The sequence below is a fragment of the Medicago sativa genome, chromosome 5 (genome assembly GCF_051527215.1).
Source record: "Medicago sativa cultivar Bolivia chromosome 5, Bolivia_mono, whole genome shotgun sequence".
Lineage (NCBI taxonomy): Eukaryota > Viridiplantae > Streptophyta > Magnoliopsida > Fabales > Fabaceae > Medicago > Medicago sativa.
In genome coordinates, this window is record NC_140753.1 from 9,748,530 (window position 1) to 9,775,766 (window position 27,237).

A 27,237-nucleotide genomic window follows, 5' to 3' on the forward strand; every position below is an offset into this window, starting at 1 on the left:
GAAATGCCAAGATGGTTTTGTTTGAAAAATATTGCAGTTGTCTTTACTCCATTGAAGAAATGTAGTGGCATGTTGAATACTTTCTAGATACATCATTTTAGCCTCGACTTTAATTGTTGTACCAAATTACCAATCCGTGAGTTGTGAGAATTTTTTTAAAGTAACATAATCAGATTGTTGGTCGATACATGTAGCAACATGTTGATCCGGTGGTTTCTTCGGCAGCGACGGTGGCGATTGACGATCCGGTGATTTCAGTGGCAGAGTTGGCAACATAGATTGACGATGACTACTGTTTGACGGTATTCTCTATAATATTTTTCCTATTGATGACTCCACCAAGAGCAGCAGGAGTAAGAACATCACAATCTTCAACCAAAATTGACATGGGGTCAATTGAATCACCACCATGAAATCCGTTAATTCCTCTGTTCTCTTTGGAATACTTAAGTAGGCTTGGAATGTCAAGACCATTACTATTCTTTATAGCTTCTGTTATGTCACTTAGTGCAACAATTTTTCCACCCTTTTCATTTATTAATTGTGCAGCCCATGACTCCACATTTCCAAAACCTTGTATGACAAATCGTTGACTAGATACACTATTTTCATACTCATTAAGCAAAGCCTCACTTGTACCGATGTCTTTCCAGTATCTCATCCCAAGTTCGGATGCGCTAAGAATAACTCCACTCCCAAAGGCCAAAGTCATTTGCACCATTGTCGCGGATCGGATCTCTAGCATCACATGTTTTCTTACAACATATATACCCATACTAGCGATACAGGGCATTTCCTTTGCTCCCTCGTCAACGAGACCCAAGAGGCCAAGATAGTAGTATCATCATTCATCACCAACAGGTTTGATACATAAGTTACGAGTCTCGTGATGGTTATCATCTATTTCTGGTGAAATACCATCATTAAATTGATTTTGTTCCTTCATTAAATTCTCTGTTGCGTCATTACAACCACTAAAATTCATCATTCCTTGAGTTTGACCCTCTTGAAACTCTGTTACGGTGTTCAAAATCAACCATGAATTGGAGCAAATCCATGAAATTGTTATCGCTAATCTTTTAAAATCCCTTAGAACCCTAATCCAATAACATTAAGATACTTTTGAATATACATTATCAAAACAGAATGTTTAGCAATATGTTTAATGGTGTCTTACATGAGTTACCTTCCATTCTAGAAGCATGTCTCAAAAGGTCGGCGGAATAGTCTTTGTTGTAACAAAACAGACTACGATATATCGAATCGGAGGTTTTAAACTTGTAGTAGTCATATCAAATTCACGGGTATGTTCTAATTTTATGTACTAGTATGGTTGTTATTACGAACCCTAATAACCGGAATTGGTCCTCCTCCCTTGTTCAGATTGTTGTTGTTGTTGTCGTCGTCGTCGTCAACCTTAGATGACAATGCCGCCATCTGATCAGAGTTTTGATGGCCGCAGTTAAAGTAGCGATTCTCGTCACCGATTGATCTCCCATGACTGATCACGTTAGGAAAAGAACATGAGAAACTTGCTCTGATACCAACCGACGCAGTCGAAACCGTAGGCTAGCAAGCGCTAAACCTATATAGAAAAGAAACAAGTTCGCAAGCGACAAATTTGTGAAAATAGGTTACAGAATCCACCAGAAATTGAGAAAATTCTCTAAAATATTATTGAATGAGTAAAAGTTGTCTCTTAGGCTACAATTGTTAACCTTAAATAGGGAAATAACAAAATCATAATGAGTCGAAAATAACAAACTGAAAATAAAACAAACAAATAATAAAATTAGGCTGAAATATAAAATTAATATGTATCAGCCTACGGTAACTTTCTCATATTTAAATACATTATTTTAAACTACAATTAAAGTATGATATCATATATAGGTGACATTTTCCAAAATGTCATGTTAAATATGAAAATGAACTTTAATCTTATTGGTTTATTAACTTGTTAGTCTATTTAAATTTAAAATATAAACATAACCCATATACTTATTAGCAAATACTAACCTGTTGTCCTATATACTTATTAGCAAATACTAACCTGTTGCCCTCGTGAGCTTAACTCAGTTGGTAAGAACAATGTATTAGTATATGCAAGGTCCGTAGTTCAAACCCAGACACCACCAAAAAAAAAAAAATATACCCCAAGGGAGTATATACACAGCAGCATAGATGCTGAACTGGTCCTTCCCCTTTCAGCATGAATTCAATCCTTTTTCCCTTACCTTTTTTCTTTGAAGGTAACCTTATTATCACTCTTGTATTTTGCATTTTTATTTGTGTTGGTGAGTTTATCATGAACTATCGAACCATGTTCATTTCACTTTCATGTTCGGTTCTGTTCTGTTTTTCTTCACTTTGGGAATGCTTGTTTACATTTATCCCCATTTTATCAATTGCTAAAACTCAGATATATTACTTGACCAAAAAAGAAAAACAAAATCTCAAATATATTGGTTTGGTCATTACAATCAAAATATTTGTAGTGATTACTCCAAATTCTCTTTTGGTTTGGTCCTCACGATATTTTAACATAAAATTCAAATATGAAATATCAGTAATGACCACTACAAATCTTCTTTTGATTCGGCCTTCACAATATTTAAATTGAAAATATAATCAATATGAGTAGTGAAGGTGTCAAAATCCACATTTGATTCAGCTGCTATGCAAATTTCAAAGTCGATGATTACTCTGAATCCTCTTTTGGTTTGGTCATTTGATTCGGCCACTATCCTAATTCATATATTATTAATTTTAGTGGCTCACCCGAGATTCTTTTTCGGGCTCAGCCATTGTGTGTTTTCGTTTTTCACTTTGATGTTCTTCATTTTTTGATTCTTTATGCGTTTTTGCTTTTCGTTTTGATGTTCGCGAGACGAAGAAGAGTTCTCGGAACGTAAGACAGAGAGTCACCTTCTTCCTCTTTATGATAAAATCGCAATTTTGAGAATCTTTCTATCTTCACCATTTACAGGAATTAAACAAGTGTAATCTTTTTATTGAATTCCCTTAGTATTCTGTATCATGTTTTAATATGTTCTTGATCATGCATGAACTTTATGTTTCAGTTATATAGATCATGGAAGCTAAGACTTGAGTAATGCTAGCAACACTCTCTTTTCAACACTCTCTCCAAAACTCACTTTCTTACACAAAATGTGCATGCATTTCCAATACTAAAATGTTTATCTATCCAATATGAGTTCCACTTGGATTAAGTGACTCAGATGTGACAAATCCAAACACAACATATTTATATCATCATTTGAGGCAGGCACGGTTACATACAATTATAGTGTACTAAAATTTTTAAAATCAAAGGAAGTGAAAATACAAATGCAGATCATATATCTAGTTAACAGCCCTACAATTTTTCCTTATTTGACCCTGTTGTCCCGTAAGAACATCAATGCGACCCATTTTCTCAACAGAAACTGCAAAATCTCTGAAAAACAGAATAGGCCACTTGCTATAATAGTTAACCAATGAAGCAGTTGTGCTGTCACCTAATAGAGCTTGGTCTGATTGAAGTAGTCCAGAATTGCTCAAAACATTTTTGTAATATGTGTTGTCAAATGTGTTGCTTGTGACAGGATCCAATGGAGCCAAATTGGTGTCCGAAACAGCTTGATTTGGACATACTTTTTGTAAGTTTTGTAGAAGTGATGAATCAAGTGATGGATCAGATTTACCAGAGCCACCAAAGTCGAATAGTCTTGGTTTGAATGTAAAGCATTGAGCAAAGCCAAACGTGTGTGCACCTGCATATAGTCAATACACGTGTGAAATTGGTCTCACGACTAACTAGTACACCATTCGGTCTCATATGTAAAAAAAATTCTTTTCAAATTCAATGAAATATTAAGGATCTAAGGCATGCCTTTTTACTACTAGACCAAACCTTTGGAGTTAAGGATTTAAACATTAAAAGAGTAATGTTTTGATGATCTTATAAAATAATTGTGAAGGAAGCAAACCTGAGAGCACTGCTACATCTTTTTTTTCAAGACCTTTGGAAATGAACTTGGCCGTAATGTTTTCTAGAGGTTCAAAGGGTGATGGCAAGTTATTTGCGTCGCTCTCACTCGCGGTTGTGCCATCTCTACGACCAAGAGGTACAGCCCAAAATGGCCCTCTACTCTGGGAAGAAAAAAATTACAAAAATTTTAAGTAACAATATGTTGGAAACATGCAATAATTAAAATGCTGTTGCTCATGCATGATATATTGAAACAGCTTCTTCAAACTTTTTCAAATAGTTATAAAGTAGTGAGTTCTTACTTGATATACAGCATCTCTGGCTGCTAGAGTAAGTATATCAGCACATGACACTGTGTTAGGACAAGCATTCTCTAAATCAAACTTTATTTTGTCAATTACATCAAATCCTCTTAATGAATTCTTATTAGGCAGTGCGTTTTTCTCCCCTTTTAGTGTGTCTGAATCATCCAGTAGCACAGATCCATCACATCCCTAAGTAACACCAAAATGAAATAAGAAATTAACACATAGTATTATTAAAGAATAATTTAAACGATCTAACAGTATATTAATTGACAGTGTAAACAACTTTACACTGTGAATGCATATCAACTTTAAGAGACTTAATTACATTGACGAAACAATCATGGAAATGAAGGCGCAAGAGAGAAGCAGCAATCCTTGAGTCATTGGCTATAGCTGACAAGATATTGTTTTTAACTATTCTGTTCAGATTTGGACAAGTTCTAATGTAGAAATTGTAATAGAGTTGAGAGCACACAAGTGGAGTAAGAAACACAAGACAAAACATGAAAACAAAAACATGCTTGCTAGAGACACACTCCATGAGTTGAAACTATGATGACAACAAGGGGAAGTGACAAATTTAATTAGAATTGTGTGTGACAATAAGCTGTAAGCTGAAATAATTTATAGAAGGAAAAAAAAAGTACTTGTTAGTTGTTACAATAGTTTTTATAGAGAGTGGCAGAGCCACTATAATTGTCTTTTGTAAAAAGTCCAAAATTTCTGCTATAGTCCCACCTCATGAAGTTAAACAATTGCTCTAAGTGGCAAGATGATGCAGTGCAGTATATGAATATTAAAAACAGTATAGTGCATAGTTTACACATTAAGAATAAGGGAGCTAGAAAAATTGTTTAATTTTCTCCTATTTGTCCATGCACTGTTATAGATACTAAGAAATTTGCATTTTCATTAGGATAAGTCTTGCGCATTGTTCGGATTAGCATAAATTATAGATACATACCGAAAGTGCGTGATGTTTCATGTTTGACTGTGTTCAGTTCTCTGAATATGTCATGTGGTGGAACATGAGTGTACAGTCATGATATAAAAGTTACCAAAACAAAACAAGAGATTAGATGATAGATTTATAACGTGATCAAGTTTGTGCTGTATATAAACTTGTCAATAATAATATTTTAATTGAAATAAGCATGTGTTTGCTTTCACGGTGGATAGCCACAGACGCGCGTTATTATTCTACATGGACGTGGTTTTGAAACACGAAAACAAACAGATACTAAGTTGATTTTTCAACAGAAATAGTAACATTTACAAAAGGTAGCTTCTACATTAGACATGAGTTGTTGCAGACGTAAGTATTCTAACATAGCAATCAAACATCCCATGTAACTCCGACCTAGTTGCAAGAGACACAAGTTAAAAAAACCCAAAAAAAAAAAAAAAAACTCTTGAAAGGGAGTCAAGAGTTTATTAAATTTCTTGATGATATTTCTTTAATCACAGATTTGCCTGAGCTGGAACACTCTACCATTTTGTGATTGTTTGGATTCTGTGATTGGTATGAATTTTTTACTTCTAAGCCAAGATTTGTATAACACTTACTAAACCTACATTTTATACACTATGTTTTACTTCTACTTAACCGAAAGTTTTGCGTTTCAACTTTCAAAAGTCATGAAGTATGACTATTATTCCTATTTAGTCTCTAAGCTATAAGAAAACTAGTCCTTGCACCCGTGCTGCCGCATGGGTCATACAAATTGCATATGTGTCAATCCTAAAAGCAAATTTTAATACTCCCTCCGTTTCAAAATGAGTGTCGCTTTAGCAAAAAAAAATTGTTTCAAAATGAGTGTCGCTTTCAGTTTCCAATGCAATAATAACTTTTTTTTTCAATTGTACCCTCCAATTAATACTCTGCACACTACTTCCAAATAATTACTTTTAAAACTAACCAATAGTTAATAAGGATAATTTGGTAAAATAACCATTCTCTTTCTCTTAATCATTACATTTCTTAATATGTGTGTAAACACCTAAAACGACACTCATTTTGAAACGGAGGGAGTAGTAAGTATCAAACCTTGAAAGTACATCTTAGTGATCACACCTCTCTCTGTTGTTATGGATAAAATATGAAAATAAAACTGTATTAGTCTAAGAAAATAATGTGTTCTCTATGTATAATCTTATATGCTATATGTGTGGGATATATGAACTTCTTTTTGAGAAAACATATCAACCAATTTACGGACCTTCCTTTAAAAAAACAAACCAATTTATGGACCGAAAATGTATACCCAAACACAAAAAATAAGGAAAGGAAAGTAAAAGGAGAACCACATCACCTTAACAAAGCAGAAAAGCATAAATGATCATGGTAATAGAGTTGGGCAATCATGCATATATAAGATAAGTTGGGGCAAGATTTTATTGAAAAAATTAAAACGTTCATTTTTAGAGTTTCCAATCTAATGAATGGAACTTTTTTTGGATATCATAATCATTTTAATCTTCTTATCATGTTAGGACTGACTTTTCCTAAATTTTTTGACAATTTGATTAGTGTATACGTTTTTTTTTTATTTTATGTGGACATATGGATTTAATTATTTAATAATTGTAGCATACATATTTTTCTTTGAGGTATATAGTACTAACTGTCAAGTAAGTCTTTGTTTTCTCCTTTCATTTTGTGTGACATGCAGAATGGGAAGTTCCTTTTTTTTTTTTCAATAGTGGAGGAAACTATTCAATTTGATAATTAATTAATTCTTTAATTCTTCAAAGATAATTGGAAAGTCAAGTTGTTAATTAATAGTGTAAATTTTTTTTAGATGTACAAATTCAAAGATATATATATATATATAAGATAGAGAGATAGATGTGTAACTTGGATCATATCCTTTAACCTTCTCTATATATTGTTTTTAGAGGCACTATTCTTTATTCATCTCAATTTTATCTATCTTTATCTTAATTACACATACACAATGTTTATCTCTATCATTATACTTGGAGTATTATGTTTATTATTATTTTTATACGAAAAAATGGTAGTCACTTGTCTTCACCTTTATAAAAAAAACAGTATTATTTATAAATATACCCCTTATTTATATTACCAATTTGTATTAATTAATAGCCAAAAAATAAAGAGTAAAAAGGAGAAGAAAAACTATAACACCAAATTGAAGAGGAATCATCCAATAGTTTCATGGAGAAAATGACGATAAACAACTATTTTTAATAAGCTTCTTCCTCACCATCAATGATGCAACAAAATAAAAAATAGAAGCATCATTTATCCTAATTCACAAAAAAAATCAAAAATCCACATACACATTAAGGAATAAAAAAATATATAAAAGAAAGTTCGAAAAATAGACTAATAAACATTTGAAGCTTAACTATTTGATCAATCTAAGAGTAACTTGACTCCCTATCAATTATCATATCATAGAAACCAGTTAATAATCAAGAGATAAGAGAAAAATTGTACGTACAGTAATGAATAAATCGTCATATAATTAATACCAAGAAATATTAAAAAATGGATTCAAATCCAAATCCAACACCAAAACTCACTGATTTCTAGCTTTCATCTTTTGCAGCGAATCAAGACTACTACCACCACATAGTATTATTAGAATTGTGAATATTGTTATTTCCTTTCATATTTGAAGCTCTATGTCTCCTCATGTAGCCACCTAAAGCTTGTCCTATTGCAAACTCCAATCCACAAATAGAACACTCTTGTTTTAGACTTTGATAATCAAAAGATGAAGAGTAAAAGTGAGTGGAAAAACAACAATACAAAATTGAAGATAAATTATCCAATTGTTACTTGAAAGTGATGATGAACAAAACCCAAAATATGATGCACAAAATCACATATTTATACACAATGTTTTCAATGTAGAAACTAAAAATATTGAGATCATATTAGTGGTTGTATATATAATGAGTGAGTGTATGGTCATAATTAAAAATTGAGTTACGGAATAAAAAAAAAAAAAAGCAGTTCAAAGGTTGTGATAGAAATGAATCCATCCATCCATAATCCATAATAAACATGTAAAGAATGTGTGAAGGAGGTATAACGTAAAATGAAACAAAAAGCATAACGTCAAATTAAAAGTTAATTGTGCCTTGTATTACTTGACCTTGTGTATTCTTTTTAATTGTTGATATCAACTGCTGTATTAATTCATTGTTGGTTTGTTCATGATATGCTATTCATTCATTTCAATCATAATGTATTAGTGGAAGCGATATTATAACACTAAAACAGCTACTGGTCAAGTGGTTAAAATGCTTGGATGGAGGCTATGGGTTGCAAGTTCAACTCCCTGCAGAGACTTTTTTCAGAAAGATTTTTTAAACCTCTCAAAAAAGGCAGGATTAGGTTTAGGTTTAGGGTTTCCTAATGAGCATGCATTGTGAACCTTAGTATTATATATTAAGATAATAAGTAATCCTTAAACTATGTGAAACCCGCTAAGTTATCCACTAAACTTTATGAAACATGTCTCTTTAGTCACTAGTATCTTTTTTCAATATGTGGCAATGATTAATTTGACATATTTCATATAGTTTAGGGGTTAATTTGACCAACTTCATATAGTTTAAGAATTACTAGTTATTTTTATATGATTTAGGAACTAAGTAGCAGAGAAAGTGATACTTATAAGAGACTAAATTGTTGGTTTACTCTTCAAAAGTTTGTCTTTATACATGTATCTCAAAAATAAGTCAAGAGACTAACAATACAAATAAGCCTTTCATTTACCATAAAAACCTTTTTTCAGTAAGGATGTTGAAATCATGATGCAAATTCCTATACTAAATATATATATATATATATATATATATATATATATATATATATATATATATATATATATATATTTTGGTACAAATATACTAAATATATTTTATCTTATCACTTATCATAATTATAGTAGTCTACTCTTGATGTACTCATATATATATATATATATATATATATATATACATATATATACATATATATATATATATATACCTATATATATATACATATATATATATGTATATATATATACATATATATATGGGATAGGATCAAATGACACCAAGGTGTTAAATTAAATTTGACACCAAATCCTAACCATTAATCCACTTTAATCCGACGTCTCTCATCAAGTCATTAAATGCTCACATTCTTGAACAAATTATCCAAATTTTAATTTTAGAAAGAATTTTTTCTTTCTTTTCTTGGTTAATTACTTACCGCTTTCGTTGTATTTTGCATCAATAGGTAGATGATTGCCATTTGATTTCTCCTTACTATTTTTTTTTTTTTTGGAGATTCTATTATTTACTAATCTTTGTTTGATGATCTTTATGTCCTAATTGTATTGACTACTCTTTCATTTGTTGGATGATATCATTCTTGAGTTCAAGCTGCTAATATTCTTGCATCGGGTGTTCTAGCATTTGTGTTTTGCTTTCGATTAATAGATATGTTCTTTTTAATTTTTTGGTGCAATCGTTCAATAATTATCCGCTCTTTATAAACCAATTTTCTTTGGGTTAATCTAAGAAAAATAAAAATAAAAAAGGTTTCTAAAAAAACAAGGATGACAGTGAATAGTGTAAAGAAACCATAATAATACCATCAGAGAATTTTTGGTAAATAATTAATTCAAGAGAAGAAAGAAAAATTGTTTCTAAAATTAAAATTTGAATCATTTGATCAAGCATGTGAGCATTTAATGAATTGATGATAGACGTCGGATTAAAGTTGAATTAATGGTTATGATTTGGTGTCAAATTTAATTTGACACCATGGTGTCATTTGATCCTATCCCTATATATATATATATATATATATATATATATATATATATATACATATACATATAGGGATTTGCTAGAACACACCCACTAATTTTTATGTGGGAGTGTTTTAGCAAAGCTACACCTTAGGGTGTAATTAACCACTTTTTAGTTATTTACTTGCTAAAACACTCCCACATAAAAACTAGTGGGTGTGTTCTAGCAAATGCCTATAGGATTTGCTAGAACACACCCACTTGTTATTGTTAGAAGGTGTGTTATAGCAACATACACCTTAGGGTGTATTTAACCACTTTTTAGTTATTAACTTGCTAAAACACTCCCACATAAAAACTAGTGGGTGTGTTATAGCAAACCCCATATATATATATATATATATATATATATATATATATATATATATATATATATTTTAGGGAATGTACATATATATTTTTAATTGCTCGAATATAAGCCAATGAGTGGATTCCCCTAATTGAAAAGGGAAAAAAGAATTGAAAAAATAATGTGAAGTTTTTAACTATGGACCTCTACATTATCAATGGTTAAGATTTACAATTAATCTTGATCATTAATAATGTTAAGACTATTGGTTAAGATCTCCACATTATTTTCTAAAATAAAATTCAATTGAGAGAATTCATTTCCACCTATTAAACTCTTTTTTTTTCTTTCTCCAACACCTTTCAAATAACCTCTCTCGATGCTTTTCTCATATGGCTTTTATTATGGTACAAATTAGGTAAGATAACGTGGACAAAAAAACTCTAGAGTTTAAAATTATTGCGTTTTTTAGACAATTTGACAATGTGACATAAACTACCCTAATCTAATGTTCCAAATGGGCTATGATATAAACTAAAGGCCAAATAATACTCAAAGCCACTGAAAGTAATCTATTTTGATCTTTGTTTTCCTACTTGGACTCCAATGAAGAATAGTGGAGTTTATATGTATGGGTGTCCCTTTAATTAAATTGAATCTCAATATATCCCACGTTCTGCACATGAGAAATTAAGATTAGGTTAGAGAAAAGTAAAAAACTTTTCTTTTAGAGGAAAAATAAAGAATGTTTACATACCCTCTCTATTTTTGGGTACACTAAAAATACCCTATTTATAATTTTGACTCATATAATTGATATTTTTTTTTAAAATAATACAATTTTTAAATGGTAATCGATTTTCCAAAACAAATGTATTAACTTTTTAAAAGATTAAACATGTCTTCTTTAAAAAAAAATTGACTAAACATATCTATTATATATTGTAAAGTAAGATTATTCTAAATATGGTAATTTGTAAGTGTCTCCACCATATTCGTTTGAATTCCACCCCAATAGTTGTATCATCCTTTTTCAAAAATGAGGTTAGTCAAATATATTTATATGTTCAACAGTTCGAGGATCTGAACAATGTCGGACTGCTAACAAACTATAAACAACTTCAAAATCAATTTCAACACCTGACTCTATGTCTAATTCTCACATTGCAATTTTTAACCCGACTTTGATATCATGTTAAATGAGTTTGAATCTCATCCCAAAAAACTAGCTCCGAGGATGAGGATACTCAAACATATTTATACACTCAAAAGTTCAGAAACTTGAACAATGTGAAACTAGAAACAAACTACAAACAACTTTAAAACCAACTTCAACAATTTAGAGTTTTGTGGTCTCTTAGGATCAAATGAAAGGTTATGCTCATGCTTGACTCCACCTGTTGGATTCTACTAATCTCAATTTAACCATTGCTAGACAACATGTTCTTGTTTCCTATGACTACTAGTTAAAAATCCGTGCTTTGCACGGGTTGAATATCGTGTTCTTATTTCCTATTTTTTTGTCCTAAAATGTAAGTAAAAAATATAAACTTTTATCCTATTTAATTTTTTTTTTTTTAAAAATCATCTTTTCAAAGAAAAACTTTTGTTTATTCTCATGAAATTAAATGCAAATTATATTCAATTTTCTTTTTCTTCCATTTTCTCCATAATCAATACCCAATGAAAATTGTTTTTTACATCTTTCCATAAAACTTATTCTAAAGAAAACACAAAAAACTATACTTCAAATTCTTATGTTTTAGTTTTCTTAATAAGTGTGATTTGATTTTTGATTTTTTTATAGGAAAATGCTAACTTGTGTCCTTAGGCACATGTTAAGATACTCAAAATAGAAAGGGAAATGTTACCCAGTGCCCCCCCCCCCCCCCCCCCCCCCCCCCCCGGGCACTGGCAAAGGGATCAAATTTAGTAACATTTGCATTGAGAGGTGTGTAATCAGTGTATTAAAAGCTGAAAAAGTATTTTTTTTATTTAAAATTTCCTCTTTTGGCTTCCTTAACCAAATAGAAATTATGTATTGAAAATTGTATTTATTTATTTTTCAAGAATTTAAGAATTAATTTTTCATAATAAATATTTGCTATTAATAGAATTCTTAACATGTGCCCTTAAGACACAAGTTAGCGTGACTTTTTTTATAAGCAAAAATTTTGGTGAGGGACAGTGTTTTAGTATTAAGTAAGGAAGAGACACATTCTCTCATTCCAAAGATGCACCATGCATGGATCACTTTACTTCCAAAGTCTTTTTGCAATAAGAAACTTCTCATGAATTAGGTCTAACATGACATGTTTTTGCCGAGAACATATATACAACCAGTGATCAGAGGCATGTCTAATGTTTTTTAGTCAATGACTTAAAACGAGTTACATTTTTTAAAGAACTGTTTAGGTGATAGTTGTAGGAAAAATAACGAGGTATGTAGCTTTTGTTATCTTTCTAGAATTTGTACAAATTATGCATGATATTCATCAAATCAAATGCATGGACACACTTTTCGTCAAAAATAAAAATAAAAATGCATGGACACATTTTTCATCCATTAGAAATACAACACATGAGTAATGTTTCTAAAAGATAAAAACAAAAAAAAAAAAAAATCAAATAAGAGTTTTCGTAAAAAGTAAAAATAAAAATGCATGGACACATTTTTTCATCCTTTAGAAATACAACACATGAGTAATGTTTCTAAAAAATAAAAACAAAAACAAAAAATCAAATAAGAGAGAAAGTTGAGGAAAGAGATAGATAAATGAACCAGATCGGGTGACACCAAGGGAAAAACATACCGTACAATATGATCCATTTCTCTCAACATAATTTTTATTCTTATTCCATCTATTTTATTAAATGGGATTTTTAGGTTGTTGAACTGATAATGAATGATCACGGGAGGCTGACCTCCTACTTTAAAAGACATTTTTATTCTTATTCCATCTATTTTATTAAATGGGATTTTTAGGTTGTTGAACTGATAATGAATGATCACGGGAGGCTGACCTCCTACTTTAAAAGACACAAATCGTTTGACAAACTACGCTATTGTATTTGAAAAACAAAAAGAGATATTGTCGGTCATGAAAATATGCCAACACAAAATAAGAAACGGTTTTGAGAATTGAATGTTGTGTTGTATTACTTAATTACCATTGTTTTATTACATTATGTATGTCATGTTAATGGAACTTGTGTGCGACAGTTGTTTGGCCTCCAACCTAGACAAAGCGGAGCGGTGACGAAATCAAATGCGATGAAATCAAACCGTTAGGATATACGTTGTTGCCTTGTCTACGTAGCTCATGATGATATGCCTTGTCTACGCAGAAGATGGATGAATCAATTAAATTGAGGGTTGGGTTCCTTCTAATTTGGACCACTAAAAAACTTCATATAAGTGCATTAAATTAACAACTTAAAAGACTTATTACTTAAAAAAAAACTTAAAAACTATTTAAAACTTAAAAAAAAAACATTAAAAGACTAATCCACTATTTCTGTTAGACTTAAAGATCAAAAAAGTATTTATTCTATTTAATATATCAAAGTAATGTTTTATTGTTTCAGTTTAACATAAATTAAAGTGAAATATAAAAATATGTAATGTTATATTAGCCTTGAGTCCTTCCTTTCCGTTGTTATGTTAGCGGCGTTACAGGCAAGGGCGGACCCACCATAAGGTATAGTGTGGCTGTAACCACACTAGATTAATTATTACCCATTTTTTACTAGACTTAAATAATGCATTATATACAATATATGTTGTATTATTGTATTTTATTTCTTGTATTTTTATTTGGCCTAGCGGTAAAAAGTGCTTTTACTATCACCGCGTCCTAGGTTCAACACTCCGTGTTGTAGTTTTTAAGATATTTTTTTTAAATTATTAACATAAAAATGATTGCAGGAATCGAACCTGTGACACATTGGTAAAAAGGATATCGAAAGTCTAGGTCGCCGCAGGTTACAAGTTCTCTTTCTCTTTACTTTTTCTAAGGCTAGTCTTAAATTAAATGAATCACACATGTGACGATAGATGGTGATGGAGAGGTGGCGTAACAAAGAGACGGTAAGGCAGATGGTGAGGTGGTGACAGGGTGACGGTGAGACAGAATGACGCAGGCGGCGAGAGGGAGAGGTGATTGGGTTACAATGAGGGTTGGGATCTAGACCTTTGAAATCTTTAATTAACACGTGTTGGATATCTGTTAAAGGAACTAGAAATAAATGAAGACCGGATCATACATAGATTGAATAATGGTAGATGATGAAATGAAAAGGTGTCGCACAAGAATATGAGAGTGGTACGATGAACCATAGGGTGCCTTATAAGAAAAATGACTGACTGGAACAAATAGGATTACTTAGCAAAAGAAATAAGGAGATGTCAATAAAATAGTTTGAAGATGTGATTTAATAAAGATAATAATAGATTTGGGCAACAGAAAACTGGCAAACGACTCTAGTCTAGCCTAATCTTGTTCAAGTTTCGCCCCCTACAACCGCGCTCTTGACATAATATAAAATAGCACACATACATGATGATTTGGGTGATTAATGAGTGGGTTAAAGATCTTAGATTTGATTACATTATTTTCAATTTTTTGGTAAGAGATAGATATATAGATGAAGGTAAAATACTAGCCTATATTGTTTTAGTAATATGTGCAAATATATCGATGAAAGGAAAAAAGTGAAATATAAAAGAAAAGATGAATGTTTATGTTCAAGTAAATGATTTTTTTTTGACAGTAAGTAAATGATTTATGTTTATGTTCAAAGTGGTAAGTGTGATATTATAATAATTTGTCCAACAAAATAGAATGTTATCAAGTTTTATGCGATTATTTATAACCAAAAAAAGAAGTTATTTGAGATAGATAATAAATACAGTATAAAGGTGAGAATTTACAATCATGTTGTATTTCTTTTTTTTCTTTTTTTTGTCAGGTAGCCTAGTGGCTAGAATTCACCTTATAAGGTGAATAAGTGGAGTGTCCGGTGTTCGAACCCTGACCCCTGCATATAATAATGCATTGTCCTACCAACTGAGTTATGCTCACGGAACCAATCATGTTGTATTTCTAATTAATAATATAATATTCATTATAACATGAAAAGCATGACTCTAAGATTCATACTTAATACATGAAGAATTGAGAACAGTGGATTCAAAATTCTTGCATGTAGTTAGTTGGTGGTGTTCTTAGCGATTGATATGCATGTAGCATTTTAAGGTGGTTTAGATGATTGAATATATGAATTCAAGAGTCATATTTAATACATGTAAATGAGTAAAAATCAATTGTGTACAATTTATCTAATATTCGATATTTAATTTTTCAAATTTAAAGATTTGTTATTGAGTTAATTATTCAAATTGTCCATGTAACGTACACAAAGTCTAAAAAAAATTCATGTAACAAAATACACATTCTACCATTGTAATTTCACATTCTTTCTATTTTTGTCCTCCAGCAGCCTAGTCTCACAGAAGATGCTGGCGAGGCAGGGAATCTTGCCACTGCCACGTTTTCCCTCAACTATTTTTTAAATTCGGCATCCAACTCCAGAACCGGCTAATATGAAGGGTTAAATCACATTGTCCACTTGTGAGGGTTTCATTCAAAACTAGATCATAAATATGTACAGACTTAGTCCACCGAAATTAGCATCAAGAGAAATCAAATATGATATCTTGAGATGAGCTTACAAACACACTTTAAAGTCTAAAACCAACCACTAGACCAAACCTTAATGGATTCAAAATTGCTCTTTAGCATAGCAATGAGCTTATTTAAAAATTAAAAAAAAAACAAAAAAAAAAAAAAAACAAGTTAGACATGCTTTTATGTCCATACGTAAAAGCTACACTTTGTAGCTTGTTCTATTTTACAGTAGGATATTTCCAGCCATGAGGCGGCGGCAAATAAAAGCTGAACCAAACAAACTATCTCCAGCAAACTCAATTTTAAAAGTATTAATAATAATTTTTAGATTCAATAGTTTCATCCAACAACTAAGATAAGCAGCGGAAATGGAAACACAACTTTATTTTGGCATGATATTTGGTTAAAGCCAATACCTCTTTCTGTACTTATTCGAGATTGTTTTATTTGTCTCTTCAAAAATATAGCCTCATCAGTGAGATGGGGCGATGGATATTGTTTGGAGATGAACTTTTTTGGGCATTTAGTTTGTGATCTCTTAGGCTTTGTTTAGGAGTTTGGAGGGGAAGGGAGGGGAGGGTTTTGGGGGATTGGAAATATATAGAAAAATGGACAAAAAATTCACATTTTTTGAAAAAACAGTTTTTTAGAGAATGATAAACTAATACTTATGATTAATATACTTTTAATTTTAATAATATTATAACAACATAGATTGAATTTGAAAAATTCATATAAACCCTCCATAACCCCCAAAACCCTCCCCCAATACAATTTTTAAGTTCCCCCAAATGAGGGGGATTTTTTATTATGAGTAAAAAATTAACCTCCAAAACCCTCTCCTCCCAATGTCTTCTATTTCTTCCCCTTGCTCCTTCCTTTTTTCCAAAACCCTCCCCTCCAAACTCCCAAACAAAGCCTTAGGGTCTATTTGGTTGCAAAATGAAAGTGTGAAGAAAGACAGTGAAAGGAAAGATTGTATAAGAAAAGAAAATTAGTGAAAAGTAAGATGATTGGTTTGGTGGTTTGGTGTTAGAGAAAGCAGAGAAGAAAGTGAAAGGAAAGAAACATATATTTTTAGTAATTGACATATATAACTTTGAATAAAAATAATTGATAGGTTAAAAGAAAGATGTATATTCATAATTATATTTAGTTATTTACTTCTACATATTTATTTTATAAAATTTAAATACAGTTAGTAAGTTAACTACTGTGATTTAAAATTTAAAAAATTTAACTACTAGTACAAGCTGTATATTCATAAAATTTATAATACACCACTATGTTAGTAATTTAACTAAAGAAAGACGTATATTCATAAAATTTATAGTTAGTAATTTAAATACAAGTACAAGCTACTAGTACTATCTTACTACACCACTATGTTGACTGTTGTGATTTTTAGAAAGTTAAAACATGGCAGTAAGGGTTACATTGTCTTTTTAATTAAAAAAGTTTGCTCCCTCCACTTTCTACTCATACTTGAACGGAAAGTATTTTGATGTCGGACCCATGTGTCTCATTCTTTCCTTTGTCACTTTCACTTGTTCCAAACTACAGTATAAAAAATGTTTCAATCCACAATCTCTCTCTCCCTCTCACAATCTTTCCATAGAAACAAACACACCCATAGTAAACATCATGCTTAATAGTGGTGGAGAAAATGAAATTGGGTGATTGATCTCTAAAAGTTTTTGCAGTAAAATCATTACATGTGGCTTGATGCGGTAAATTTCTTCCTCCTACTACCACTCTGAACACGACAAATCGGAGAGGGTTGAGAGGGATTTGGGCAAGCTTTACACTACAAAATGTTAAATTTTATTTTGGCAATTAATCCTTACGAGACTTCCTACCCGTGGTAACTTACTGAGAAGGGGGTGTTGTTGGAAGAATTAAATTTGAATTGTGTGGTGTTCCTTGAGGTAGAAGATAATTTATTTTGTAGGTGTAATTGTGCTAGAAGTGTTTGGGATAACATTTTTAGGTGGGTGTGCACAGCAGTACGGGAGTACTATTTTTCGAAAATGTAACCACACTCCTTGACTACTTTTCTAGTTCTTTTCCAAATAAGAATCAAATGAAAAAGCTAACACTAATTTGACATGCGAGAATATGGGAGATTTGCGAAGCAAGAATCATGATCCTCTTTTCATCAAAATTGTAGATGAGATTAAATTAACATCGTAGAAATGGTTTCATGCTATACGGAGGGTGTCTTGCTTGTATTATCAATCATCACTTGTGTCTTAATGTGTAACTTAAAGAGTATTTTTTGGATGAATCCTTATACTTATTTTTGACTAGTGGGTCGAGTACTATTTTTTTTTTTTTTTCACAGACCAAAATGATATATGTATATATTAACATCACCGCTGCCAATTCCCGCACAAGGTGTGCTAAAGAGAGGCGACGAGTACTACTTTTTTAAATTCATATATACAATAAAATTCATATTTGATGTTAAAAAAAAGTAAAAGAGGAAGTGAATGTTTGATATCACATAATTTTACCAAAGTTATGTCAAACATGCAGCCCCACCTTACTTTAGAATAGCAAAAAGATCCTCTGTAACTGTAAAAATTCAGTGAAATTGCCAACACAACATGACAACAGAGTTTGGATTGAATGTTTGTAAAGGGACCCAAAAAGAAAGGAAAAAGAGAATGTTCTACAAGTCTCAATAACTTTCTTTTTTACAAATACAAGTCTCAATAGCTAAAACCACAACTTTATATAAACTAATTAATTAATAATTATTATCAACATACATCAATTATCTGATAGAGAAAGGGTTGAGGGAATAGAAGAAAGAAACCCCATTACACAATTGACTATAATAGTATATTGTTGCTAATCATACTTGAAATTGAAATCTAATTCAAAGAATTCACCAGAAGCTGCAACACAAGAAGTCAAAGAAACCTTGTGTACAGTCATAACAGCATGAACAACTGCATCATCCAATAATAAAAAACAAAGTCAGACAATTAATATATGTTTAGTATTACGGTGGACGTGTTGAAATCATGATAATTTATATAACTTTTGCAAAATCAGGATAACTCATCGTAATTTTGACAATTCAATGTATGTTTGGTCGGTGTCCGTCAAAATCATGATAAGTCACCTTGATTTGACAAAAGCTACATGCAGTAGATTTTGCAAAACCAGGATAGTTCATTGTAATTTTGACAAACCTACCACAATACCAAATACGTGTTTTTATTTCTTAAAACTATTGCAAAAATTGAATGAATTTATGAACAAAAAGAAACAAGATAGATTGATTACCAATCGTTGATGATTTTGTCTTGTAAATCATCTCCAGCTGGGTTTGAAATATCAATGGATTGTGTTTGAGGAGGGTCCATGGCTTTGTTCTTTGATGTTTCTTGAAGAAGTCTCTCACTTGTTCTATCTATCTAAGAATTGATGAGTATGTTCTAATGGGAAGATGACAGGTGAAGTGATGTTAAGCAATGAAAGTGAAGTGGGAGAGATAATAAATGCACGTGAACGCGTATTTGTCATGCCATTACATTTTCTAAAAGAATCAACGCTCATTCTTAATTTCTCATGCCCCAATTAAATACATTCCTTATTTTTTGCACAACAAATTAATATATGGGTCTCCTTCAAAAAAAAAAATTGAATATGGGTCATTCGACAAATAGTACTCCCTCCGGTTCTTATTATAAGAAACAATTGACTTTTTTGGTTCATAGAATAATTAATGTATCTTGTTATAAATATAGACTAGATACATCACTTGCACAATGAACCTAAAAAATCAACTTTTTCTTATAATAAGGACCGGAGGGAGTAAATACTTATTGAGATAATTTAATTTTTACTAACTCCTTCAAAAAATCTCCTTAAAAAATAAATTGATACAGTTTACAAAGGTAATACTCCCTCCGTCCCTTAATGTAACCCTCCTTTGCATTTTTCACATTTCTTAAGAAAAGTTGTCAGTGTAATTAATGTGTCTGTTTTGTGTATTAATATTACCAAATTGTCCTTTGTTTGTATGTGTATTAAATTTGACTATTCATATTTGAAGACAAGTTAGTAGTATTAATTAGGGGCATGTTTAGGAAAAAAGTAATAAATGCATCTATTAGGGACAAAAATAAAATCAAATGGGTGGTTACATTAAGGGATGGAGAGAGTAGTAAATAATTTTTTTTATTAGAGGAATAAATTATATATATATATATATATATATATATATATATATATATTGATGAATATAATCAATAAACATATAATTAAATTACGATAAAAAAATATTTATTCAAAAATATACAGGGTTGTGCTGTTTCTTAAGAAAACAATCAGCAAGAAATGCAAAAATTAGCCTTAAACAAGGAATAAAAACAAAACAGTAGGATGCAGTGGAAAATTGAAACACATACGGCAGGTTGAAAATAAGATTATATGGCTGATATTAAATTCTTCGCTTTTGTTTGGCAATGAGTCCATAATAATATTAAGCATTTCCGAAATATATATGCATAATACAATAAACTCTCTTCGGTCTCAAATATAAACAAAGATAAATTTAGTTTGAATTTTGAGTGATCAATCATGAATCACGTCCGATTCAAAAAAAAAACATGAACCACGTCCCCTCGGGAAAAAAAATATCGTGAATAATGTAAAATCTATAATTGTAACACCCAAGGTTGACGAGGACGGGGAGTGGTTGCCGGTGCACAAGGCACGACAATGAGCAGCTCCCGACAGCTTCTAGACAAACCGAATTACACTGGAATGAGAGAGATCCCGAGGCCGTGCAGGTATGTGACTGCATGGTTGAAGGAAGGCTTGTAATAATTGTTTGGTACTACTACCTACATCAACAAGATGCATCTTCTTTTCGGTGACTCATTCCATAAGAACTCCACAGTTAAGCGTGCTTGACTTGGAGCAATTTTGGGATGTGTAACATTCTGGGAAGTTTCTCAGAAAGCGTACGAGTGAGGACAAAACACGCTGGAAAGACTCGTATTGATTTGTGGGGTCAGTCAATAATGTTTAAAGTCGTTTGATTTAATTGAATTATAAAGTTCATCAAAATGGAGTTCTTTGTTTAGTTTTTTTATCCCAAAAAAGGGGTTAGAAATCTCATAACTACAATGCACATTGCACTCATTAAACAGTTGATACATTGAAATGTTGGATGGAATTCGCATTTCCGTTTCATTGCCAAAACAACAAAAAAAGCACAAAAACTTAAATTGAGTACGTCTCCTTGTATTTTGACTTCTATAATTGATTTTTTGCCCTTTTCAATTCACTTTTACATGAATGTATCAAAACATAAATGATTTTATTAGATTACATAATCAATTCATTTAATATCAATTTATGACACTATAGAATCAAACGCACACAAAACATTTTATTAGATTACATCCTGCGTAAACCGGAGGATGAGGCAGACATATTATGTACATAATCAAATTTGATTTCATCCTAATGTTGACATATCTGTCCAATTTTTAAATTTTTTACAGAAAAGTTGTCAAATACAAAATACAATGGTGTGATCCCATCTAATGAAAAAATAAAAGAAAAACAACAGCTTTTGATGTAATTGTTATTTTTTTTACATAACGTATGTCACCGTTGGAGCACTCTAATAATATACAAAATCTGCTTCTACATTCACTTGCAGTATAAACTCCATATTGAATTTATCCTTAATTTCATAGGCATCAATGAAAATTTCAGGAAGAACCTACATCAGCAACAGCTGCAAGTCACCAAAAATAAGGTACGCATGAACTCAAGTCATTTGTATAATGAGTGAGAACTTCCCTTATCACATTCATCTGAAAATGACCCTTTTTGTTTTCCTATTGCCATGTTTGACACATCTACAATGACAATAATCACAAATCTGATTGAGTGTGTTGCAAGCCGAGTATAGACTTCGAGGGTGAGCAGGGAAATGCTTCAAGAGTAGAGCGAGTGGGACATCGCAATGCCACTGTAATGTAGAAGTTACCATGTTACATACTTCAAGAAAAGGATAATGAATGGTAAAGTAGAAGTTACTTTCTCATATACTTAAAGATAAGGATAATGCATAAAAATTATGCAGAACGCAATGGTCAAGTTGTACGCAGGATGGGTCATGGATTCAGAGGTTCAAAAATGTAGGAAGATAATCAAGATATCCAAGTAACTAATGAAGAATCCTCACCTCTCGGTGGCAGATTTCCCTTTTCCAATCTGTGCACTGACAATGGAAAACTGATCAGGTTTGTTTTCTGATAACCCTCTGGGGCTATGGGGTTTATCCTGCCAGCATAAGAAAAGTTAATATCAAATGCATGGTTTGGCAAATAGAAAAGAGCCACAGATCTTATATTATTACCATCGAGGTTGTTCCATTATATAGATGGGAGGAAGGTGAAGGATCTGAATGTTGTACGTTTTTCAGAAACCGATGCTCTAATAACATTGAAGCAGTCGGCCGCTCTGCTGGATTTCTTATAAAGCAAAGCCTCAAGAAATCTTTACCTTCTGGTGACAATGTTTCAGGTATAGGAGGGGTATCCTTCATTACCTTAAACATAGCTGCAGCCTGCATAATTAGATCAAAATTCACACCTAGTTAACATATGAATGACATGTATACATACAGCACCTCTGCTTAATCCACAAGCTACATATAGAATAGAGAGAAGGGGGAAAAAAAGAGTTGAATAAAGATGCTTGAGTTGGTTGTTAAACGAAAGTTTACTGAAACAAGAGATATTAACAATTCAATATTATATATCCTCCATTGGCAAATTCAGTTTCTCACATAAGCTCGTATAAGACCATTTCTAAATATGAGGTCACATTGTTATCAAGTTTATTTTAACAAATTTTGGGGCTTATTATACTAATGGGAAATCCAATTATTATATGTATAATGAAGTGGCCTGAACAAAAAATTGACAGGAGCCAGAATTTTATTGTAGGGGCTTACTCCTTCATATTCACTCCAAGGAGGCTTTCCCGTGAACATTTCAATAATTGTACAACCCAAACTCCAAATATCAATTGCAAAAGCTAGATCAGAGCTGTTATCTTTATGTATGACCGCTTGCATAAGCTGTATGAGAAGCAAGTTTGAGTAAAGAACACGTAATACATAAAAGAGTAATGTAGAGTTCAAATATATACAAATATACCTCTGGAGCCATCCAATATGGACTTCCTTTCAAAGACAGATCAGCAGAATGCCCAGTTAGCTGTGGAAACAGAGATTCCAAGACTATTATAATAGGGGCAAAGTAACTACTGGCAGCAAATTGGTGGTGAAAGCTACTAAAGTTCAAAAGAAAGGATAATTCTATGTCATACATAATTCAAACTAAAGAACCTATAAAACTTAGAGAAGCACGCAGTTCTAAAAGCAAACGGATAAACATCACAAGCATATCCAAGTAATGAAAATAAATAGATGATCACCCATATATGCTGCAAGAAGTTTCGTTAGTCAATTGCAACTGAACCGGCTTGAATGGGTAATAGAATTGTTGATTTCAAACAAGAGAAAGAAATTTTTGCAAACAATAAATTTGTCCTTCAAGTTTAACTCCTGAACTTGGAACGCAAATTCCTTCTTGTATCATGATATTGATTAAAAATCCAAAGTATTTGTACAACGAGTAAACCATTCTCTTTATTGAAAAGTACATCATAGAGGGGGAATTTTACAACTCACATGCTTGGCCATCCCAAAATCAGCAAGCTTAACAACACCAGAAGAATCAACAAGCAAGTTAGCCCCTTTGATATCCCTATATGAAAAGAAAAAAGAATTTCATCAGATGGTCAAAATAAAAAATCAATAGTAATTTCTGGAAAAAATAAATGAAAAGCAGAAAACACACTCCATTCAAAAATATTTACACAAATATCAGGTAGAGATTTCTTATCCTAGTTGGATATTGAGCAGCTTATCAAGCATGTGACCCATACCTGTGAATTGTCTTTTTGCTGTGCAAGTAAGCCAACCCCGAAAGAATATGTCGTGTGAAATTCCGAACAACGGATTCTGTTATCGCACCACAGTGGTCCCGAACGTATTTATTTATTGAACCAGGATGGATAAATTCCAAATAAATGTAAAACTTGTCTTCTATCTGAAAATATTATAACTTATAATTAGGTTGTGTGGCAGTTCTATAAAAAATTACTTATCATGGACACAGGACTCCTAATCACGAATTAGAGTACTTACTATTTCACTACCGTAATACTGCACAATATTTGGATGTTGTAGATGGCTGAGAACTTTAATTTCCTGAAAAAGAAAGGGGTACAAAATAGTAATGAGGATCAAGTGAACTAACAATAAAAAATATCTTGAATAGGTAAGTCATTTCAGATAGCAAATTGATGAGATAATTTGATCACACATCCATCTCCCCCCAATAATTACATATCCAATTGTCGAGAATCCAAAGCAATGAGCAATGCAGTCTGCATATAGGCTAGCTTGCAATGAAATTTACCGTCTCTATGACATTGACACTGAAATATGCTACATTCACATTTTAAATTTTAAACTCTTTAACCATAATAATATGGTTCTGATTATAATTTATAACTGGAGTGTCCACACCAACAGACATAACAAATAAAACAGATAGTGAATTTAAATGTACATACTTCATACACTATACAGATAATAAATAAACAACATTAACAACCAAGTGATGGATGAAAACCTGTTCTAACTGCTTTATACTCTCAGCGGATTTTGGATCATCAAAAAATATGTCTGCTTCCTTCATTGCACACAATGCTCCAGTTTCTCTGCAAGGAATGAAAATATGTTTCAGAGATGCCAAATGAGAAAGAGAAAAGTGAATAGCTCAAACTGGTTACCTAATTTTGGTACACATACCTATTAGTGGCAACATAAACACTTCCAAAAGTACCTCGCCCTATAAGTTTACCCTTTTGCCATTGACTTTTCATTGATAAGGATTCTGTCTTAGCCACTCCAGGTTGAGAATAGGTAGCATTGGCAGAGGGTGAAGGTAAGGAAGTTCCAGGCCAAGGAGGCAAGGGTAAGGGGTGAACACTGGGAGGAGGTGCAGTTGTTGGGTATTCAAGAGATAACCTTTCACGCCGTGCAGTTGTTGGGTAGTCAAGGGATAACCTTGGCAGGGGTGAAGAAGATCTATTTGGGCTTTTGGGGTTTTTTCCTCCAGGACTTTGATGGGGAGAAGAGGCGCTATCAATGCCTAACGCGGATAAATCAAAGAAAGCAGGAGGTGGTTGCCCCGTAGATGTTGGCATTTCGGGTGCAGACCAGAATTGATTTGCTTTTGGTGACACATAATAATATGGCACAAAATCATCTTGTTTGGTGTCATATGGGCTGATTGTGGGACTGGTAAAGGGACTATTTGAAGTACTAGTACTCCTTGGAGGGACACTTATCCGGAAGTTATTTCCTCGAAAGCTTGGAGCTGCATCGCCGCTTTTATCTTGACGCACACTCCTACTCCCAGGTGGCCTTGTCTCCGCATTCTCCGCATTCCTTCTTGTCTCTTTGCTTGCAAAAACACTGTACATGCAATTTAGAGGTCAGAACATGCTGCAAGAAAATCCTCATTAATCAAAAGGGCTATTCTTATCCATTCACGATGTCCATATTTGGTTTTATGTGCCTTAATTGAATCATATATTTTTACATATCTTTTTTAAGCAATTCACTCTCTCATTTACTTCAATGGTACAACTCTTAAGAACATTGTGTTTGAAAGGTGTCTAAATCGCGGTGGACCCTGCACCCCAACCTGAAGCTAAGTTAATGCCTCTGGAAAACGATTAGCTTCAGGTTGGGCGTACAGGGTCACCGCAATTGAATATCCGAATATCCTTCATTGGAGTAGTTCTAACATAATCATTGATAACTAGTATGTGTTTGATGACATTAATAATTAAGCAATTATCAACTAATTTTAAAAATGAAAGTGCATTTTCTAATGAACTTAACCTAACAAAATCCCCAAAATTCGTTACCTGCGCATTTTAAATCCAACAGGAAGAGAATCAACACCAACATTAACATTAACATCAGATTCCGTGACTCTACCAGAAGCTTCTTTCGACGACGGCGACGGCAACCGACAATCAGCATCTCTTTGCCTTAACAATCCAGCAGGTGACTCCGGCAACGGCAATGGCTGAGGTGCAACGGAGGAAGAAGTATTCGATCGAATGTAGCTTCTTGCACTCGGAGACCGTTGAATCGGTGCGGTTGAAACGACGTCGTATTGAACCTGATCATCATCCACGTGTCGTAGCTTCCTTGATCGCGTTGATTTTTTACCGTTGCCGAAAAGCCACGTGCCGCGCGAGCTCTTTCTTGAATCAGAAGGTTCTGAAGAAGAAGATGAAGGAGAAGAAGAAGAAGAAGAAGCTGATGATGATTTTCGCGTTGAAGGAGATGTAGCAGAAGAAGATGAAGAGGAAGAAGGAGAGAAAATTAGGGTTGGCAACCAACGCATGGCGAATGCATGCAATAATTTACATTACAATAATTATGATAAGAATAAGAATGATTCATTATTTGTAAAACGTTGTCATTGGGAAGAAGAGGAAGAGAAGGAAAAAGAGAGGAAAGAAAATGTAGATTTCTTCTCTTTCTCCTTCTATCTATCTTCTTCTTCTTCTTCTTCTTTCTTTCTTTCTCTGGTTGTTGTTTTTGTTTGTTGTTGCTGCGTTTGTTTTTTCTGTGTGCAAACAATCACACGGTTTGGCAACGCCAAATGCGCTGCTCTACCGTTCCCGCCAGATGTGCAAACTTCTTTTTTCTATCTTTTTTTTTTCCTTCATCTAACGACATTAAATGGAGGTGTGTTTAGTAAAAATATATGTAATATGAATTTCGCTGTTGTATGTACAGTCGGTCCATTAGACCTATCGTTTTTCCTTGGCCCACTAATTTTGGGCATTTCATATTGTAATTTAATTATTTTAAGAATTTATTTACAAATATTTTATTAACGAAGAGTATATTTTAATATTACTGTATTATTATTATAATAATAATAAGATAGTAATGCAATTCATTCGATCAAAA

At 32.3% G+C, this 27,237-nt stretch overlaps 2 protein-coding genes, 1 long non-coding RNA gene and 1 pseudogene across 3 annotated transcripts; all 4 read right to left on the reverse strand.

Moving 5' to 3' along the window:
- Positions 1 to 289: 289 nt before the first annotated feature.
- Positions 290 to 721, reverse strand: LOC146919834 (glutamate dehydrogenase B pseudogene; annotated as a pseudogene).
- A 2,524-nt stretch (positions 722 to 3,245) lies between these two features.
- On the reverse strand, positions 3,246 to 4,900 carry LOC146919835 (peroxidase 10-like). Its single transcript, XM_085713232.1, has 4 exons — positions 4,628 to 4,900; positions 4,297 to 4,488; positions 3,993 to 4,155; positions 3,246 to 3,776 (listed from the first exon to the last, which is right to left on the reverse strand). The coding sequence occupies exons 1-4, from the start codon at positions 4,841 to 4,843 to the stop codon at positions 3,367 to 3,369; spliced, it is 981 nt and encodes a 326-aa protein (XP_085569358.1). The 5' UTR covers positions 4,844 to 4,900; the 3' UTR covers positions 3,246 to 3,366.
- A 13,942-nt stretch (positions 4,901 to 18,842) lies between these two features.
- On the reverse strand, positions 18,843 to 19,608 carry LOC146919836 (uncharacterized). The gene is made up of 2 exons (XR_015010705.1): positions 19,422 to 19,608; positions 18,843 to 19,081 (listed from the first exon to the last, which is right to left on the reverse strand). It is a non-coding gene; the product is annotated as an uncharacterized LOC146919836 (long non-coding RNA).
- Positions 19,609 to 21,517: 1,909 nt separating this feature from the next.
- Positions 21,518 to 26,944, reverse strand: LOC146919837 (mitogen-activated protein kinase kinase kinase 5-like). Its single transcript, XM_085713233.1, has 11 exons — positions 26,175 to 26,944; positions 25,048 to 25,716; positions 24,869 to 24,956; positions 24,379 to 24,441; positions 24,117 to 24,280; positions 23,860 to 23,935; positions 23,324 to 23,383; positions 23,119 to 23,244; positions 22,519 to 22,728; positions 22,345 to 22,442; positions 21,518 to 22,128 (listed from the first exon to the last, which is right to left on the reverse strand). Exons 1-11 carry the CDS (start codon positions 26,660 to 26,662, stop codon positions 22,095 to 22,097), a joined length of 2,076 nt encoding a protein of 691 aa, XP_085569359.1. The 5' UTR covers positions 26,663 to 26,944; the 3' UTR covers positions 21,518 to 22,094.
- Between the last annotated feature and the right edge of the window lie 293 nt (positions 26,945 to 27,237).

What these genes read in the sequence shown, in the direction of transcription:
- LOC146919835 (XM_085713232.1), bottom strand. Translation starts at nt 4,843, where the DNA reads ATGGAGTGTGTCTCTAGCAAGCATGTTTTTGTTTTCATGTTTTGTCTT. An exon ending in TCCATGATTGTTTCGTCAAT is followed by an intron (nt 4,489 to 4,627) that starts GTAATTAAGTCT and finishes GGTGTTACTTAG; the next exon opens with GGATGTGATGGATCTGTGCT. An exon ending in AGATGTAGCAGTGCTCTCAG is followed by an intron (nt 3,777 to 3,992) that starts GTTTGCTTCCTT and finishes GACTATATGCAG; the next exon opens with GTGCACACACGTTTGGCTTT.
- LOC146919837 (XM_085713233.1), bottom strand. Translation starts at nt 26,662, where the DNA reads ATGCGTTGGTTGCCAACCCTAATTTTCTCTCCTTCTTCCTCTTCATCT. An exon ending in AGCAAAAAGACAATTCACAG is followed by an intron (nt 23,936 to 24,116) that starts GTATGGGTCACA and finishes CTTTTCATATAG; the next exon opens with GGATATCAAAGGGGCTAACT. An exon ending in ATTTTGGGATGGCCAAGCAT is followed by an intron (nt 23,384 to 23,859) that starts GTGAGTTGTAAA and finishes CTGTTTCCACAG; the next exon opens with CTAACTGGGCATTCTGCTGA.